Consider the following 20223-nt stretch of genomic DNA (forward strand, 5'->3'; position numbering starts at 1 on the left):
TATATGACCAGTACCGGCCTGCAAAACGGTGAGCCAAAAAACCGAGCGTCCAACATAGCTCTGATCCTCACAAGTTCCTACCTACGGGTCAATCGATGACAAAGACCGCCAGCTAAAAGTTGTGTGCTTAACTGATAGTGCAGCCTGGCCACTGTTGTCCTTCTGACCCCAGCTAGATTGAGGAGGTACGTCGCGAGCGTCTGTTCGCCATGGAGGTGCGGCTCAAACAGCGTCTGTTCTGGCATCCAGCGGCTGAATATGAAAGGCTGTATCGTGTCAGCTATTCCTAAGGTGGCAGCCCCACCAACGCGATGTAGGCAGCGCGACCCCGGTAAGGTAGCCTGTCAAAACCTTACACCATCACGAAAAATGAAGATAATAAAAGAAAATGCGAACGATACTCTCGGAAACCAACCCAGCAACGAAATAAGGACTATGATTGGTAACTCGGTACCTGGAACGACAGGACCTCAAATGAACCTGGACGAGTGAGCCTTTTGGCTCGTGAATTGCAGAAAGTTGGTGTGTGTTGCTGCTGTTCAGGAAGTGCAGTGGCCCAAATATGGTGAACGTGAATTCAGGGCGGTGGATCCCGTTGCCAACACATCATTCAAAAATAACATCTACCATAGCGGCAGCGATAAGGCAGAACATGGGGTCGGATTCATAGTGATCGGAAACAGATAAAGCGAGTCATGAGGTGGAAACCGATCAACGAGCGGATCTGCGTATTGAGGATTCGAGGCAAATTCTTCAACTACAGCCTGATCAATGTCTATGCGCCGACCAACGACAAAACCGATGACGTGAAGGATGCGTTGTGGAGAATGCCCAAAATACGACGTTAAGATTGTCATCGGAGAGGACTTTTTCCGTCCAATCATCGGTACAGAGCCTTCACTCCGTCACAAACGACAACAGCCTGAGATAAGTTAGCTTTGCTGCTGCCAGGGAGATGGCCATTAGTAGCACCTACTTTGCACGCAAGAATATCCACAAGCACACCTGGAGACACCCAAATGGCGAAGTTTGCAACCAAATCGACCATGTGCTGGCATATGGCCGTCACTTTTCGGACGTCATCGATTTAACATCAACTTTCAGGGATCCCAACATCGACACAGATCACTACCTCGTAGTTAGTCAGATTTGAGCTCGGTTATCAACCGTGTCGGACTCTAAGAACCTGCGATCGATGCGTTTCAACATCCAGCGTTTTTCAGCAGACGGTACGGTAGCTGACTATCATCAGAAGCTGGACGAGCGGATAAGTGAAATCAACGAGAGCGATAATCTCAATAATCTGTGGGAGTCTATCCACGGAGCGATGAGTACGGCAGCGCGGAACGTGATAGGCACTGCTCAAAGGCGACCTAGGAACGGGTAGTTCGACGAGGAATGTCAGAGGGTAACGGATGAGAAGAATGTTACCAGAAGCCGGATGCTGGTGTCTGGGACGCGGCAGAGCAGGGAGCGATATAGGGAAGCGAGAGCAGCCGAAAAACGAATCCACCGCAGAAAGAAAAAAATACCATGAGGAAAATGTGGTTGCTCAGGCGCAAGAAAGTATGGAGCAGAACGATATGCGGAGGTTTTACGAAACTGCCAATGGCGTACAAAGAAAAACAACGCTGTGGAACCTCCAACGCTAGACGAGGTCGAGACAGCCATTAGAGGGCTGAAGAACAATAAGACTGCTGGGAAGGACGAACTCCCGGCCGAGCTTCTCAAGCACGGTATTGAGCAGCTATATAAACTCTTATCGTATTACATTGAATAGGGTGTTGGTTCCCTTATTAAGCAAGTGGCTCCCATTTTCATCCTACGGAAAAGAAAGGATTTCAGTGGTATTTGTTTTGTTTCATATTGTTGTATTTTTTGTCAGGAAAGAGCACATATGAAACCAAAAAGAACGGAATCAATTGGTGCCGTAATCGCTTGTTTTCGAATAGGATGAACATGGGAGCATGAGATTAATTATGGCACTCGTACCCTGTATGGGAAGATGAAGAATTGCCTGCTAGTTGGTTGGATGGTCCCATTTGCCCTCTATACAAAAAATGGCATCGACTGAAGTGCGCGAATTACAGAGGAATAACACTTTTCAACTCAGCGTACAAAATATTGTCCGGAATTCTGTTTAACAGGGCTGAGGCCGATTGAGGAGTCCTTCGTCGGCGAAATCATGCGGGTTTTCGTGAGGGTCGATCAACGATGGATCAGATGTTCACCCTGCGGCAGATTCTCGATAAATTTCGCGAGTACAACTTGCAGACCCACCATCTGTTTATTGATTTCAAGGCGGCGTACGATTCAGTGAAAAGAAACGAGTTATAGCAGATTATGATCGAACATGGTTTTCCGGCGAAGCTGATTCTGATTCGGTTTGAAATCAAGTGTACGGGTTGCGGACGAATATTCATCATCGTTCGTAACCTTAGACGGGCGTAAGCAGGGCGATGCTCTTTCGAACTTACTGTTCAACATAGCGCTGGAAGGACCGATAAGGAGAGCTGGTGTGTAAAGGAGCGGAACCATTTGTCACAAGGGCGCATAATATGCATATTATGCTCTTGGTACTCTAGTAACGTGCGGTAATGATGTTACCCGCGAGGTGGAAAGACGGATTGCAGCTGCAAATCAGGTCTTTTTCGGTCTGCGAAACCAGCTAAAGTCCAGTAGGCTGCAAACGAAGACAAAACTAGCGTTGTACAAGACTCTGATTCTTCCGGTCGCTTCATCATGGACATTAAAAGAAGCTGATCGGAGAGCCTTTGGTGTCTACGAACGTAAAGTGCTGCGAACAATACTCGGCGGTAAACTGGAGGACGGCATCTGGCGGCGTCGCATGGCCCACGAATTGTACCAAGTATATAAAGAGATGGATATAGTGAAGCGAATAAAACACGGCAGGCTGCGGTGGGCTGGGCATGTAGCTCGTATGCCGGAAGAACGACAAGCTAAAACCATATTCAGTAGAGAACCAAGAAGGGGCCGTCGGCTTCGGGGTATGCCGGGCACACGATGGCTTTTTGCAGTGGAAGAGGACCTTAAGGCTCTAAACGTTCAGGGTGACTGAAAGTGATTGGCCCCCCGACTAGAACATTATATCAAGTTTATATCATATTGTGTTATGATGTTATAATATTTTTTGATAACTTATTATGTTATAAACTAGATGTAGGATGATGTTAAAATAACTAAAATTGTAACAAAAAGTACACCGATAAAATCAAGATAATAACCTATTCTGTTATAATCAGATCAAAATTATAACAGAATGTGATATGAATTTAAGTCTCTGGATTACTAGTTTCTATCTAAATTTGATATAATTTTGTAACATTTGTCGAAGACTCTAAACTAAATTATAATACAATGAGTTAGCAAATAACATTTATAACAGAATGTGATATAATTTAGTTATAGTATTTTGAAAACACCAAGGATGTTGAACATGATTATATCACAATGAGTTATAAATATCATGGTTTGTTATAATAATGTTATATTTTTGTTACAATTTTCTAGTCGGGCCAGGACCGAGACCAGTGGAGGTGAATGCTTCATTCGGCGTAGACTCACCGCTACTAGTTGTAGCCCAGTAAGTATATGAACAGTTCCACAGGTGCTGGTTGGACCATGATAAACTCATGACAGAAGTTTATTTTTGAAATGTGATGTTCAACTGTCTTGTATTATAGTGTTATTCCTACAACTATCCCCAAGGTTACTATAGACTGTTTCAGAAATTATAAATACACTTTGTTTATTAAATTAAATGAGCTGTTCTAATGATTTTTACTAACTTGTTTTAGAGTATAGCATATTGTACTCCATGTATTTGTATTTCCTTTCAATTGTCTTGATATTTTAAAGAACAGTCGAGTTCTCAAACAAATAACTTAATTTTTCAAATTTGCATTTGCACAAAGGTGTTTTTTAATGACTTCAATATTTATCACTAAATACAAAAATTATCTAAATTTTTATCACATTCGCTTTCTTAACAAGTTGTCTAAGGAATGCCTTGATCAAAATTTGGGAAAAATCGACAACGGCATTTCCACAACATTTTTTCGGAGGTCAAGTTTCTTATTTTTTAAGGTTTTCTACGGAACATAAGAACTACCACACAGTTTCTTAGCTTTCCAGAACGCATTTAATCTAAACAAACTTATTTTTCGAGCTCATTCGATCCTTCAGATGGCAAAGCTTGTCATACCATAAAAACGAATGCAGTATGCAGTAATTAAGACATTCGTTTGCTTAACGTTTGCTGCTACTGGTGTTGTTGAGAAATTTGAAACAAAAAAATTTGTATTGAGTAGGCCCATAATGGTGGTTCTTGATCAAATGTTTCAGTAAAAAATACTCTTGCCAATCGAGAAGTATCTTTTAGTATCGATACAGCAATTTTCATTGTGTTTGGAAATTGAATATTTTATCTGTGAGATTTTTTTCTTCTCTACTATGTTACATTTTTTGACCACTTTGTGCAACTTCAAATTTTAATCAACTTGTTTACAAAGCCCTATTTTTTAACTTTTACCAGAAACATCAACAAAATTGGTATTATTTGCTTCGTTAGCATAGCTACAGCTACAGAGAAAATTCGAGTTATGACTAATCGCGAATATATAGTTTAGTATCAGTATATTGTTACAATAAATGTCATGGTGGAAGCCCGTGTCGGTACGTAGTCGTGGGTTCGAATCCCACCAAAACAAGTGGTATTTTTTTCACAAATTTATCTCTCAATTTGTCACTTAAACACACACTGTGTCTTCGAAAAAAGTTTGAGTTTTTTCGTCTATTTCAGACGAAGGGTAAAGGACAACAAAAGTATCTGCCCATAGGATCTGTTGTTGTTGATTTTGAAATGATTGCATTCGTTAATGATATCTTAAGGACAAACGTCTTGAAATCCCGGTTCAACAGTGCATCAAAACTTCAGACGCACAAATCTCAAGAAGCAAGCTTCAAACAACAATGCATTTTATTATTCTGTTCTTGCTTACAAGTAAGCTTAAAATAAAAAGCACAGGTGCGCTGGTTTTGTTTACGAAGAGATTTGTGCTCTCGAAATCGTGAGTAGGTGCCAAAGCCGGCCATTGTGGCGGCCATTTTGGGATTCTAACAAGTCTGTCCTTAATGCCTCTATATACTCTGCTGTATTTTTATGACTGTTTTTATCAGGGAATATACTGCCGTGAATCGCATATATGTTCCATATGCATAAGAAATCTACCAAACATGGGACTGATATGCTATTCACGGCAGTAGAATTTTGTTGAAATATCCAGGTTTTTATGAAGTTCGTTCAACTCTCGGTAGAAACTCGGTTACCTTTAGCCGGATTCAAATTGAGGAGCCAAATATAAATATATAAAGTTTATAAGTGGTTTTACATGAAAGAAGGATTTCGGATCACACAAAAGGTATTAACAGTTATTCATTTACCACGTAGACTTTTTATGAAAAGCGAGTGCCTATTTTATGTATTGAAATTACCTTTTCTGAAAAGTCTGTATAGTTAATGAACAGCATATAAAACGTTTATGATTCCACAACTAGTTTTTTTTTTCATTCATGAAGAATTTCATTGTACTCACCGAAGTAAATAAAATGCACATGACACTAGAACACTGCTCACTGGATTCCATCAGATGGTAATGAAAGTATTTATAATAGTTTTTAAACATAAGGAATTATAATCGCTTCGCTAGAACTAACATCGCCGACGACACCACATTTTAACCGAACGAAAAACCTGATCCCATACACTGCCCGAGGCGGCTCCAGATATGTTAATTGCTCGACAGGAACTTGTACTTGTGATTCAGCACCCACGCTATGCTGGAAAACACAATGGCAGCCGTTGCAAAGATGACACCACGTATCTTCCAGTGCTGATTGCTATCCTGAAGAACGTTCAGTATTTTCATGGCTTGGTCTTCCGTGTCTTGGAAGGTTCCTGTGGAAGAATAGCGAATCAATTAAAGATTATCTGTACGACAAGTTTTGGAAACAAACTTTTTCCATACCTGAATTTTCTACTACAAAATGCGACTGATTACATTTCTGTTCTAATGGCATTTGTTGCTTGATGCGCTTCTTGGCATCTGCCTCCGATAAATGGTTTCGATCCATTAACCGTGTCAGTTGGATGTCCTCCTCGCTGAAAAGGGATTGATAAAAATTAAACTTTGATTACACAATAGTAGCAAGTAGTTTGTAAGTTGTGACTGTTTGTTGACTGTTTTGAAATGTAAAGTTTCATTTCCTCTAATGTGTTTATACCTTAATTAATATCTAACAGTTATTTTTACTACGAGTTGCATAAAGAATATTTTCTCAGAACGAGTTTTACATCTATATATATAAAAATGACTTTGAAGTTCCTTTGAGGCAACAAAACTCAAGAACGGATGAACCGATCAGCATGACTCTTGCACGGTTCGGTTCGTATTCGTGGTGGCTGTGTTTATATGCACAAAAAGTTATGAAAATCAACTAGAAAAGTAACAAAAATGGTAAAGTACTGATTTTCTATGAGCTGGGAAGGAAATCAACAAGATCGAAATGAAATCAATCTAGAGTGCGGTGGTATTTTGAGGTCAATAGTTGTCAAACCACCCCCAAGACGGCAAGACAAAGTTTGCCGGGACAGCTAGTTTATAATAGTTATTTATACAACGAGTTGCAAAATGATGATTTTTACTGCACGGGTCGTACATTTATCCAACGAGGCTTGCCGAGTTGGATAAATACGAAGAGTGCTGTAAAAATCGAGTTTTCCAACGAGTTGCATACAACATTTTTTGCAATGACTAAAATTATTCTCTAGAATATGATCATTTCCGAAAGTACCATCATGTTTCGCGGTAGTTCAATGGGAACAACCACGTGCTCCAACATACTAGACCTGAAGTTTGGATCAAGCTGTGCTATAACCAACTATAACCGTCACAGTTTTGCAAGCTCTAACCGTGGAAACGGTGACAACAGGCCCGGATTAAGGATTGTGGGGGCCCGGGGCCCGAGCGGATATGGAGGCCCCTCGGAGAGATGACGAAAAATGGTTTTCCTGATTTTCGAACAGTACTTAAGGTGAAACATCAAGAAATCCCGTTGCAATTTTGCATACAAACTTTAGAGGCACAAATCTGACGAACGAAGCATCAAACCAAGCCGTGTTTGTTAATCCTGGCTTTGCTCACTTGCAAAAAGAGGCAGCTTTTCCAAATCGAGAGTATTTGTTTACGAATTTTCAAGATTGGTGCTCTTGAAAACGTGAGTAGGGGACCAAGTCGGCCATTGTGGCAGCCATGTTTGTGTTCTCTGAAGTTTCTCCTTAAGCAATGTGAAAAAAAAGCTAATGTAAGCAACCAAAATAGTTATTTATGTAACGAGTTGCAAAAAGTTGATTTTTTCAGCACGAGTTGTACATTTATCCAACGAGGCTTGCCGAGTTGGATAAATACAAAGAGTGCTGATAAAATCGAGTTTTGCAACGAGTTCCATACAAAATTTTATGCAATGATTTTTTTCATAATGCAACCCATTTAAGTTGCATAATGTACATAATGCAACCCAAATGAGTTGTATTATGAACATTATACAACTATTTTTCATTATGCAACTCATTTCAGTTGCATAATGAACCAGTTCGGAAAAATTGGCCATTATGATATCGAAATGAGTTATATAAAATATAAATTATGATACTGAATTGCATAAAAGGTTTTTGTGGGGGCCCCTAAAATGTGGGGGCCCGGGGACCGGGGAGTATGCAGGAAATATGCGGTAGAGATATCACGCCTGACAACATCGTTGAAAGGATGTGAACTACAGAGAAAATGACGAGCCAAACAACAGCTAGTTGAGTTGGTCCCCCTTCCCCATCTAGGAGCTTGAGTTCAACGGGTAGTCTAAGTACTAGCCAGGACCCGAGCCTCTAGGAGAGATTGAACAACTTAAGGCCGAGTTCTTCACCCTGGCTTAAGCGTTAAACCAGGTTTAACTATATGAGTAAGCTTGGCTTACCGGTTAAGCCTAGGTGAAGAAATCGGCACTTAAGGCGGTAGCTGGTGAAACGCTTACCGTCGAACGGGGTTACTTGCAACAGCGGTCTAACTTGCAACACGATGACATACACTAAATGTGATGCATTTTCTAATAATAATGAAAACTAGTATACCCTACTATTTCGGTTATAGAGATCATGTGTATCAAAGATCGATTTAGTATAAAAATTAGCTTTGTTTCTTTGTTTATGGTTTAGCTACACTGTTAAAACAGATTGCTCATTTTATGCCATAAAAACAAGTATGAAAATCATGCATGACCTCTCCCTTATGGTAAGTGCGATAAGTCTGATGACCTTGCTTGCAGTTAGGGTACCTAATAGTAAGCTTAGCTAAACAATAAAAGTTTGATAAACTTATCGACTAAATTACGCAAAAAATCATTATTATATTCGACAACCACTATGGGGCAACTTGCAACAGTTGAATTTGACGAAACCTTCTATTATTTATCTTCCTTTCACGATATATTTGAAAGAAATAACCGAAATGGATCATTTATTAATTACGTAACGCGTTCATTTTCAAATGATAATTCATTTTTTACATTTTTTTTGCACGTGACCTTGAAGGTCATTGTTAAGAAATACCACATTTTGAAGTTTCATTCATGTTTCATTAACATGATGAGTTCAATTTTTGTTTATGAACGCTGTAAAGCAATCTCCCGAAGTGCTGAAATCCGGTCATTAGTATAGCCAATGTGCAATGGAAATATAGGAAAACGTTTAACCGAAATACCGGTACTCACCAAAAGTGCTCGGTACTGCGACCCCTAGTTTCAATCATGTTAATTTAGCTGAAACTGCCAAACACCACTTCAAACTGAAAAGTACTTGAAGATGACTCACTCTACCTTTTCAATAATTGACAATAATCATCGCTGCCATTTTGTAATGAGTCCTAAGTCACGAGAATCATATATATTTTGTGTTTGAGGGACGTGAGACCTGTTGCTAAACGATATACTCTCGATTGCAATAACTATCAATCCTTTCATGAAAAATTATACGTCAATTGGTAAGTGTACATTAGGCCTGTCCAGCTTTTCAAAAATGTTCTCTGATTCTCAAGTCCACCCCCATATTTCGATTGGCATCCTAAAAGAAGTAACTGGTCAAAATTTCAGCCAAATCCGTTGAAATTAAGAGGTGCATCAAATCAATTTTGTGTTTTTCGGCTATTTTTGAACTTCAAAAAATCATAACTACTCTAAAACATGTCAAAACTTAATTCATTTGGCAGAAATTGAAAGCAATACTTGTCTGCTACAACTTCTCCGAACAACGTGTGCCAATAAAATTGAAGGAAACATGTGTAATTATCACATTTGTAATCAGAAAAACCTTAAAAAGTTGATTTTTTGATAGATTTCGTTCTGGAACACCCTAATATACTTAATAAGTTGGATTTTTCAAAACGGCATCATATTCTCCAATGTTTTTTGGTTATTTGCTTCTTTGACGCCAATGCTGTAGGAGTTGAGCAAAAATTACTAAAATTCGTGAAAGTCAAATGTGGCCTAAAAACTAGCTTTTTGGAGGCAATCACGTTGTAGCGCGAAATTGTACTGAACGTAGTAGCTTTGCTTCCTAGTAGTTTGCCTTAGCTACCCCCTACCACGGGTGATAACAAACAAGCGCGATGACAGGTGTTGGCTATCATATCAGTGCTGACGCGATGCCACTTTTTGCGCGCCAAAGCGTGATTGCACCCGAAAAGCTAGTTTTTAGGCCACATTTGGCTTTCACGAATTTTAGTAATTTTTGATCAACTCCTACAGCATTGGTGCCAAAGAAGCAAATAACTAAAAAACATTGGAGAATATGATGCCGTTTTGAAAAATCCAACTTATTAAGTATATTAGGGTGTTCCAGAACGAAATCTATCAAAAATCAACTTTTTAAGGTTTTTCTGATTACAAATGTGATAATTACACATGTTTCCTTCAATTTTATTGGCACACGTTGTTCGGAGAAGTTGTAGCAGACAAGTATAGCTTTCAATTTCTGCCAAAAGAATTAAGTTTTGACATGTTTTAGAGTAGTTATGATCTTTTGAAGTTCAAAAATAGTCGAAAAACACAAAATTGATTTGATGCACCTCTTAATTTCAACGGATTTGGCTGAAATTTTGACCAGTTACTTCTTTTAGGATGCCAATCGAAATATGGGGGTGGACTTGAAAATCAGAGAACATTTTTGAAAAGCTGGACAGGCCTAGTGTACATCTTTTCATGGCATGTTTCATGCATAACATAAAAAAATTACAATACGACTAAATACTAGAATTTTTGTGCTGTTTATTGATAGCTAACTTAGCTTCATGTCCTATGTTGCAAGTTACCCCACAGATGGGGAAACTTGCAACAAGCATGTATTTCGCACCTCCTGGTTAGGTGGCAACGTATTCTGGTAAACCAAGTGTTGCATAGTATTCTACTCGGGGTAATTAGCGTACACGATGCTTCACAGGATGTTTCAAATGTTTAGATTTTCAATGATATTGCTCCAAAGTCGAAAAGTGTTGCAAGTTACCCCATTTGACGGTACTATTAGAGTGTACTCATGTACGGTCTCCCCTTATCGAAGTCATCCTTAACGCGCGTACCGCGAGAGCAAGATAGATAGAATGAGTTTTTAGTGGGTCGATCCCCACATAACCCGAGGAACCACCTCTTGGGTACCCGGATAAAAAATTACTATTGATTGCATTGTAAATTTTATAAACATATGATAGGTTTCATTGTTCACAATAAAGCACGCAGTTGATACAATAGAAATCAAGCCCATATAGTTCCTACGATAAGTGTACATTAGCTTTATTAGTGAATAATTGATTCGATTGTTTTTCGATAGTACTTTAATAATTTGAAGTTACTATGAGTAAAAATCAATTTGTATTGTTTTTATACAGTTGGAAAAGTGCCTGTAAAGTTCTCATGGACTTTTAATTAAAATAAGTTTATTTCTCAATTACACTTTAACAAATTCGTAAAAACGAAATAACAATAAATATTATTGTTGCTTCAATCATGTTATTCTATTATGTGTAATCAAATACAATTCATTTAGCATTTTTCAATTTTCGTTTTAAATTTAAGTACCTACATATGTTTGACGTGTACAGTGTTGTGTCTGGCTAGTCAAAGATTCTTACTATGTTGCCATGCGTTAAGTGATTTATGGGGGGATACCGTCATTACTCGTTATAGCTGAATAATTCTACGATATGTAGATGCAAAATAATCATTGACAAAGGAAGTTCTCAATTGATAACTGTGGAAATGCTTATAGAGCACGATAGCCATCACCCTATTCTTTCCACACATAATTTTTTTCTCCCTAACCTTGGCTAAACCGCGAGTTTTACGGTTACCCAAAACTAACATAGTTTATAAGTCAAAAACATGTACTTGTAAACAATTTAAACTGAATTCGGCTCCGTTATGCTTGGTGGCCGATGAGCCTAAAATAAACGTTTAAGTAAAAAAAACACGATATCTGAGAAGCAGGATTTATCCTAGCGAGAACGTTACGACAAGAAAAATAAAAATAAGAACAATGATTTTTCTATGGTTTGCCAATAAATTAAAAAATCTAATAAATAGTTAACTACCATTGATAACAAATACAGTTAATTTGTTTGGGTCTATGGAACAGTTGCTAGAACAAACATACAATAATATGTATGTGCGGCTCCGTGGTCGTGTGACTAGGGTCACCAAGCTCTTAGTCGCATCGTGATGAGGAGCGGGGGTTCGATTCCCGCCGCAGCTGTCAGGAAAAGTTTTCGGCTGTGCCACTGGGCGTTAGTATGGGACACGCTTGTATGAAAAAAATAAATCCTCGCTCCAGTAGACTTTTTAGATCCCATTTAGGTCCCATATGAACTGTACAAAATTTCAGCGCAATCGTTGAAACTATATTTTAGCGCAAGCGATTCAAAGTTTTCATAGGATTTACTATGGGAAAAGTTACACTTTCAGATAAAAATTCCCAGAGGTCGCCCCTTGTCTTGTTAATTCAAATCGATCAACGCTTCTTGTAGAAAAATCATTTATGAAACTTTCCTTCGAAGACCGCAAAACAATTGGATGCTTGTGGAAAAAGTTATTGATTTATTACCGATTAGTGATCCAACGAGCGGCTTTTTGTTTTGTTTTATCAGCAGCACTGCTGCTGCCGTTGTTGCATAGGCTGGCGGGAGGCATCACCACCCCCAGAAACAGCAGCAGTCAAGGCAGCAGCTACAGTGCTGCTGATAAAACAAAACAAATAGCCGTTCGTTGGATCACTAATCGGTAATAAATCAATAACTTTTTCCACAAGCATCCAATCGTTTTGCGGTCTTCGAAGGAAAGTTTCACAAATGATTTTTCTACATGAAACGTTGATCGATTTGAATTAAGGAGACAAAGGGCGACCTCTGGGATTTTTTGATTGAAAGTGTAACTTTTTCCATAGTAAATCCTATGAAAACTTTGAACCGCTTGCGCTAAATTATAGTTTCACCGCTTGCGCTGAAATTTTGCACAGTTCATATGGGACCTAAATGGAATCAAAAAAGTCGACTGGAGCGAGAATTTGATGTTTGTCCCATACTACTGGGCGTTGCATGCTAGTCCGTTGTCTAGTGTCGTGTTTCCTTCAAAGAGCGAAAAGCTCACTGGAAGCATTGAACGTGTCCGTGTCTTGTTGTCATATGTAAGTACTGCATAAGTGAAAACCATACAATCAAGATTTCTCGGTAACATATTGCTCCAGCATTTACAGGTGCTAATCAAGGTGCTAATGTCCACCAAACCTGTGAACGATTCATGGTATAGATCAAGATCTGAAGTCTGGCCTGTGATATTTGGCAGTTACTTTTGATAGATCTCAACTAATATTTTCAGCGCTATAAGCTTCAGTTCTTTAGCTTTCTGTTGTGTAACCATCGAATTGAAGCAGTCAACGCTGAATAAAAGGAAAGCTAGTCAAATATAAACAATAAGCTAATACATGGCTGCAAACCAACACCATACAGCTACCAAACTCGGTTTTCTGAAATCAACCACTTGTCACTGGGGCTGCCTTTACTGCACTCTATTCCAACTCCGGGAGATTTCCCGGAAGATGTGAAGAAAACTTGAACAAATCGAATAGGAGTCCCCACTAACAAAACAGTAGCTACTATACAGGGTGTTAGGTTCATGAGTGCAAACTTTTTAAAGAGTGATAGAGGACCTTAAGTGGTGAAAAAAGTTGTACTACGCATATGGTCAAATCACAACCGTTACGTAGTTATTGAACTTTCCATGTTTTTGATTATTATTGCCTAAATATGCTATAACTTTCAAATGGTCAAACTTATCGCAGTTTTTTTACCATTATTCAAAAGATTAATGAATTTTTTATCAAATGGCATCTTTGAATCGATTGGTTTAGTAAAATAACTAAGTTTTCTAGAGCAAAATAGCTAAAAATAGTGTGTTTTAAATTGTTTATGTCAATTATCTTTGAAACACGCGTAATAACTTAAAATTACTTCTTAGGAAACTACCTAACCACTACCTACCACTCTACAATTCGTTGTTTGACACCAAACTTCTATCTCTTATCGTTTTCTTGCAATTTGGATTTAAATGTGCGACACAGTGTAGAAAAAAGTGCTTACCATGACAGTTGCAAATTTATGATCTGAAACGCGATGTTTAAATCAAAATTACAAGAAAACGATAAGAGATAGAAGTTTGATGCCAAAGAACGAATTGTAGAGTAGAACAGGAGCCATAGCTTTGTCTAAGAAAGAATTAAAAATTATTACGCATTTTTCAAAGATAATTGACAAAAACAAATTTAAACACACTACTTTGGAGCTATTTGATCTAGAAAACTTAGTTATTTAACTAAACCAATCGGTTCAAAGATGCCATTTGATAGAAAATTCAATAATCTTTCGAATAAGGGTCAAGAAACTGCCATAAATTTGACCATTTTCAAGTTATAGCCAGTTATGGCAATAAGAGTCTAAAACATGGGATGCTAAATAACTACGTAACGGTTGAGATTTGACCATATGCGTAGAACAACTTTTTTCACCATTTATGATCCTCTATCACCCTTTAAAAAGTTTGCACTCAGGAACCTAACACCCTGTATAGTACAATTCGTAATACTGACAAATCCTCAAACCAGCAGCGCTTTGAATGCCGTTATGCGATATCATTACAGCTAGAAGCTGTAATAAAAAAAACTGTTGGTATACCAACACGGCTTGACGGATGTAAACATTACTATTAAAACAAACTTTCAACGGGATATATAGCTACTATACAAATACTTTATAGCTATCCATCTCTGTGCTGTGAAATTATTTGGGTTGCTTTTATTGCACTTTTATCTAACTCCGGAAGATGTTCTAATCCAATAAGATTCTCAGCCAATATAACAGCTGCTACAGTACGTTTTGTAATGTTGCCAAATACACAAAACAGCAGCGCTTCGTAGCTGTTTAGAACACTCTTTCAGCTGGAAGCTGTGACGAAGAATCTGTTGGCGCAACCACACAGCTTGTTTAATGTAAACATTATTGTGTTTGACGTTTCATAAGGGCCTGTCCATAAACTACGTAGACTCTTAGGGGGGGCGGGGGGGGTGGTGTCTGGCCAAAGTCTACGCTCCATACAAATTTCGAAAATTTTGTATGAACGAAAGTCTACGAGGGGGGAGGGGGGGTTTTTAGATGGCCAAAAATGAGTCTACGTAGTTTATGGACAGCGCCTAAGCTTTTGCAGCAAGATGAAGTAGGGTAGGGTTTCTTGTGGCCCAATTATGAAGCCTTCTCTAGAGTGAAACAGAACGGGCTATTTTCTATGCTATTTATACATAGCAGTGTGGCAGCAACGACGTCATCGGTACCAGTGGATACGAAGAACGGGAATTCGATTCCAAGTAGCGGCAAGAACTTTAATTATTCAATTTTAACCGTTATGTGGCCGGCAAACTTTTTGCTTTTTTCTACACCGTGTATTTTAAATGGGTGCTGGGTACCTGGGTGCCGGCCACATAAGGGTTAAAAGCGATAATTCCAGTTCCACATGTATTGCGTCACGGTATCCATAACCTAATTATATTTAAATCGATTAATTTGGGGATGCCGTATAACTATTAAACTGTGAAAAGGCTGAAAAAGCGCCTTCTCAAGAATCAAGATGTTATTCAGTTAGCGGTTACATAGAAGCTGATAAAATAGTTATGTCTTGTTGGCATAGAAGCTGCTCGCTGTACATGTGGATTAAGTTCGCCTCGTTCGCATCGTACACAAATTACGTAACGCTATAGGGGGAGGGGGGGAGTCTAGCTTACACAGTTAGAAAAAATTACCGACTTTGGTAATGTTTTACCGAAATCTCAACCGTTAAGTTTGTTTTACAGGAAAAATTCGGTAAAAGTAGCAAGTTTTACCGAAGCTCGTTAGAGTTTGACAGATAAACGACAACATTTTACCGAAATTTGTTATTTTTTTACGGAATTTCGTTAAAATCCATTACTGAACGCTCAGCGGTTGAGATTTCGGTAAAAATTACCGAACGCGATTAGCTGTGTAGCGTTACGAGCCATACAAAATATTTTTGGTTTTTATACAAAAAGCATTACAAGAGGGAGTCTGAAATCGCCGATTTTAGCGTTACGTAATTTGTGTACCATGCCTTGGGATCTTATTAACATCTGTCAAGCAACCTATACCAGACGGACATCAGAGTGTTTGATTCTTTTCTGAAAATTTTCTGAAGTCTGGCGGCTATTAGTGCTCGTAAATGCTGGATAAAAATATTACTGGGAAATATAAATTCCATGGTTTTTCAGAAGCGAAAACTGCTTACAAATATTAACAACAAATATTATTGTATTTTTGTTATACCAACGATTTAATTAACGACATTCAATTAATTGTATTTGTATTGTCATCAATGGTAGTTACCTATTTATTAGATTTTTAAGTTTACTGGAAAACAATAGAAAAATCATTGTAAGAACAATGAAAAAACATTAGGATATATTGTTTTATTTTAGAAAATGCCCTAAAATGTCTCATACAAACACAATACAATATATTGTTTTTCTCGAAAAAATGCATAACGACCACCATTTTTATTGTAAAAGTTCCATTTACCATTCACCGAATGATATTAAATAATAGTGGTGATGGTAAGTGTGCTGTGCCAATTACATTACGGTTAATGGTAAATAATTTTCGAAAAAATGGTTTTGTAACAATAAATTTTTTTGAAAATCAGCAGATTTTCTCAGTCTATAAAAAAAATAAAAAATACCATAATTTTTACACAACATTACAAAACATCCTTACTAACTTCGGAAACTTTATGGTTAAAACTTATAGTTTCAAATTAGATTAGATGTTCTTGCATAATTATTATTTTTTTCAATTTGGGGCTTTGTTTTTCATTACTTGTTTTGATAACCATATTATGCTTTTTTGACATTTTAAACCCCTATCCAAGTCTAAGTCCCCTTTCAAAATGAACGAAACATCGATGTCCAAAAGCTTTTGATATTTTCCATGTAGTTTTTCCCGAGGTTTATAAGGTACTTTCTTTGGGTGAAATCTGGGAAAAGCAGAACAAAATTAAAATGATCCAAATCGGACCTTTCGTTCAAAAGTTTTCACTTATTGGCAGCTACCTAAATGCATGACATAAAAAAAAACAATGGTTTTGCTCGCTTTCGTTCAAAAGTTTTCACTTTTTGACAGCTACCTAAATGCATGACATAAAAAAAAATTCAAATTGATTTTTAAAATAGTTCCCGGAAGCCAAAAACAATGGTTTTGCTCTACCTTTCCTTGCAGTTGTCTTAATATCCCTGCAAACCTCAAATTACTCCACATTTCCCCCTCTATAATTAAAAAACTTGGGAACCACCGTCTAACTACTCACCAAGTAACCGTGATAATTTTATGCATTAGATTTAGCATGACGCCCGTCTCGAACAACAGTGGCAAATCCAACACAACGAAGTTATGCCCTAGGAAGAAGAATTTTACAACCTCCTTGTAGATGATCCTATGAATGGTCGGATGGGTAATTTCATTTAATATCCTTCGCTTCTCCACATCATCGAAAATCAGCTTCCCCAACGCTTCGCGGTTCAGTTCGCCACTGTCCGGGTGGAAGACACCATCCCCAAAGGCCGCCTTGATCTTGTGCCATGCTGGCTTTCCCGGCTCGACCACTAGAACGAAACACAAATAACGATATCGTATGATAGACTATGTGTGTGATTGATATCAGGCGTTGATGTGCATGCAGTATATTGTAATCAAAATATGTCACTGAAGAGCTGTTATGCAACAGATATCGACGCTTCTTTTCAGTGCGATGCTTGGAGACACTTGAACGCTTGAATTAATTTCAACGGGAACGAGCATGAACTCCACATTGCCGAGAAAACTTCATTAGCATTTTAAAGTGCCTGTCCAAAATTTAATCAGTGCGTGAAGCGAGCGCCAGCCAGCATGATGATGATGTGCAATGCCCGAGTTTCACTCATCGCATATACGAGTGTGATACACCATTAGATATAACAAACTGAAAAGAAAGTATGGGGACGAAACTCACCAAGTCGGGCGATTGCATCGGCGTCGATAACCGGAACTCCATTTTGTCGGAATACCGCCGACACAGTGCTCTTGCCCGTAGCAATCCCTCCGGTCAATGCGACAAGAAACATTATTGTTAAATTTCTTTCAATTTCCGCAATAAAACAATCAAAGTTCACTGTCTCTTATGATTATCAAATCGCGCTCGATATCAGACACACGAATTAAAAAGAGAACCCAATGTGCGATATCACCGCGTTGTCACTAGGAATCGCTTAGAATAAAACTAGGGTAAAACTAGTTTTATCTTGGACAGCACAAACTACTGATTTTTTTTATCTTTTATCAAAATCTGGCGTGTAATGCCTGCGATGGACGAAACAGACAAAAAGTGCAAGTATAAAAATATTTTTACCTGCACATGACAGATGCCTTTCATAAAGCATGACATTTGGGCCCAAACAAGAAACGTAAGGGGCGCAATGAACATCTCTAGTTTGCTGTGATATCGCTGATAGTTATACATAAACAGCACCAGACAGTGGGTAGACTGGCAAACATGTGCGTTATTTAACGTGTTTATAAAAATACTATAATTTTAAAAATCCTTTAAAAAACCTAGTCACCCACAATCTGAAAGCGGTAATATATTTTTTGCAATTTCTCATCGTAATAGGCTGTTTTACTACACGCAAATCTGCCAGGAAATGGCCTACTTTCCCACACCAAATTATCAGTGCTGTAATGGTTCATTACAGCACTGATTTGCGTTGCGTAATGGACCATTACAGCACTGTTTTCAGTTTTGATCAATTTCTTGGTGCTTTCTCTGGACGCAGGTGTGAAAAGTTGTGACAACTGCACAGCATAACCTGCTATGATCGAACTTTCTTAAACATGGCTATGAACATCAGTGTACAGTTAGTAGACACAATTTTGTTAAAAACTATCCTAAAGTTGTGATTTATGAAATTGCAAAAAACGTTGTACGGAACTCGGTGCAGAACCCGATTTTACAACACTCATCGTAATTATCCAACTCGGCAAGCAAGCCTCGTTGGATAAATATACGGCTCGTGCTGTAAAAATCTTTATTCTGCACTTTGTTGTGTAAACTACTATCTTGCAATTTCTCATCGTAATAGTAACTTAAGTCTATGGTAATAGGCTGTTTCACCTCACGCAAATCTGCCAGGAAAAAACCTACTTTCCCACACCAAATTATCAGTGCTGTAATGGTTCATTACAGCACTGATTTGCGTTGCGTAATGAACCATTACAGCACTGTTTTCAGTTTTGATCAACTTCTTGATGCTTTCTGGACGCAGTTTTGAAAAATTGTGACAACTGCACAGTAGAACCTTCTATGATTAGACTTTCTTAAACATGGCTATGAACATCAGTGTGCAGTTTGGTGAAAAAATTTTGTTGAAAACTATCCTCGAGCGGTAATTTATGAAATTGCAAAAAACGTTGTACGGAACTCGGTACAGCCTCGTTGGATAAATGTACGACTCGTGCTGTAAAAATCTTCATTCTGCACCTTGTTGCGTAAACTACTATTAGTGCATCCAGTTGGCATGGACGAAGCCAATCAGAAATGGACCCGAGTGATTTTTGTGACTTTCATTGGTGACGGAGTAGTGTATGGTGATTTCATTCTTGTTTATATGACTTGTTATAGTATCATTACGACCCAGTTCTCCGCTCTGGATGATCATACAACAAAAATGAGTTGTATAATGATAAATCGGTACAATGATTATTTATGCCACGAAACAAGTTGAAAAGTAGATTTTTCAGCACTAGTCCGCCAAGCTTTGTTGGGATAAATACAAGGATGAATACGAAAAGTGCTAAAAAGCATTGAGTTTTACAACGATGTATATACTACAGTGATAGAAATTCGATTACAGTGAGGATTCGTTCGTTGGGTCACGACTGCACCCCGATTAGCGAATCTTGTTCGTTCGTTGGGGCAACTGACAACTGATCAAAATGCTCTAGACACACGCAAGTGACGAGAAATACGTCACGAAACACTCACATACTAGCACAAACGTTCTGTATATCGTTTGACTCGTTTTGACATCGATTTTGACATTGACAGTGCTTTTTAGTTGGGTTTTGTCCCAACCAGCGAACATCCAACTATCGAGACAGCCCATCTAACGAGCCACCAACGAACGAATCGGCACTGTAGCCGAGGCCCAAAATTTTTCAAAAAAGTGTCAGGAAACTCATACAAAAGATTTTAATATAAAATTTTTAATTGCAGTGATAATATATCTAGTATTGTTTTATGAAAAGTGGATAGATCACACTTACATATACACTAGCGTGTCCCAAAATTGCACGTAGTATAAAAACATGGGGGCTCACCCTGCAAATGATAGCTAAGGGTATTAGAAACAACTTTTGTGTGACGGCAACTTTCAGAAATGACGTTTAAAGGTCGCCCCGGCGAGACCATTCTTCGTAATAAATTTCATACAAATATTTTTACCATACAAAAATTGGTAATACCCAC

General features: G+C 38.2%; 1 protein-coding gene across 1 annotated transcript; it reads right to left on the reverse strand.

Annotated features, from left to right (window-relative positions):
• Positions 1-5558: 5558 nt before the first annotated feature.
• LOC115269340 (dephospho-CoA kinase domain-containing protein-like) lies at positions 5559-18122 on the reverse strand. The gene is made up of 4 exons (XM_062860851.1): positions 17713-18122; positions 17032-17326; positions 6048-6181; positions 5559-5977 (listed from the first exon to the last, which is right to left on the reverse strand). The coding sequence occupies exons 1-4, from the start codon at positions 17822-17824 to the stop codon at positions 5811-5813; spliced, it is 708 nt and encodes a 235-aa protein (XP_062716835.1). The 5' UTR covers positions 17825-18122; the 3' UTR covers positions 5559-5810.
• Positions 18123-20223: the final 2101 nt, after the last annotated feature.

The sequence above is a fragment of the Aedes albopictus genome, chromosome 3 (assembly GCF_035046485.1).
Source record: "Aedes albopictus strain Foshan chromosome 3, AalbF5, whole genome shotgun sequence".
NCBI lineage: Eukaryota > Metazoa > Arthropoda > Insecta > Diptera > Culicidae > Aedes > Aedes albopictus.

What these genes read in the sequence shown, in the direction of transcription:
- LOC115269340 (XM_062860851.1), bottom strand. Translation starts at nt 17,824, where the DNA reads ATGTTTCTTGTCGCATTGACCGGAGGGATTGCTACGGGCAAGAGCACT. An exon ending in AAAATTATCACGGTTACTTG is followed by an intron (nt 6,182 to 17,031) that starts GTGAGTAGTTAG and finishes ATCCCTTTTCAG; the next exon opens with CGAGGAGGACATCCAACTGA. An exon ending in TTTTGTAGTAGAAAATTCAG is followed by an intron (nt 5,978 to 6,047) that starts GTATGGAAAAAG and finishes ATTCTTCCACAG; the next exon opens with GAACCTTCCAAGACACGGAA.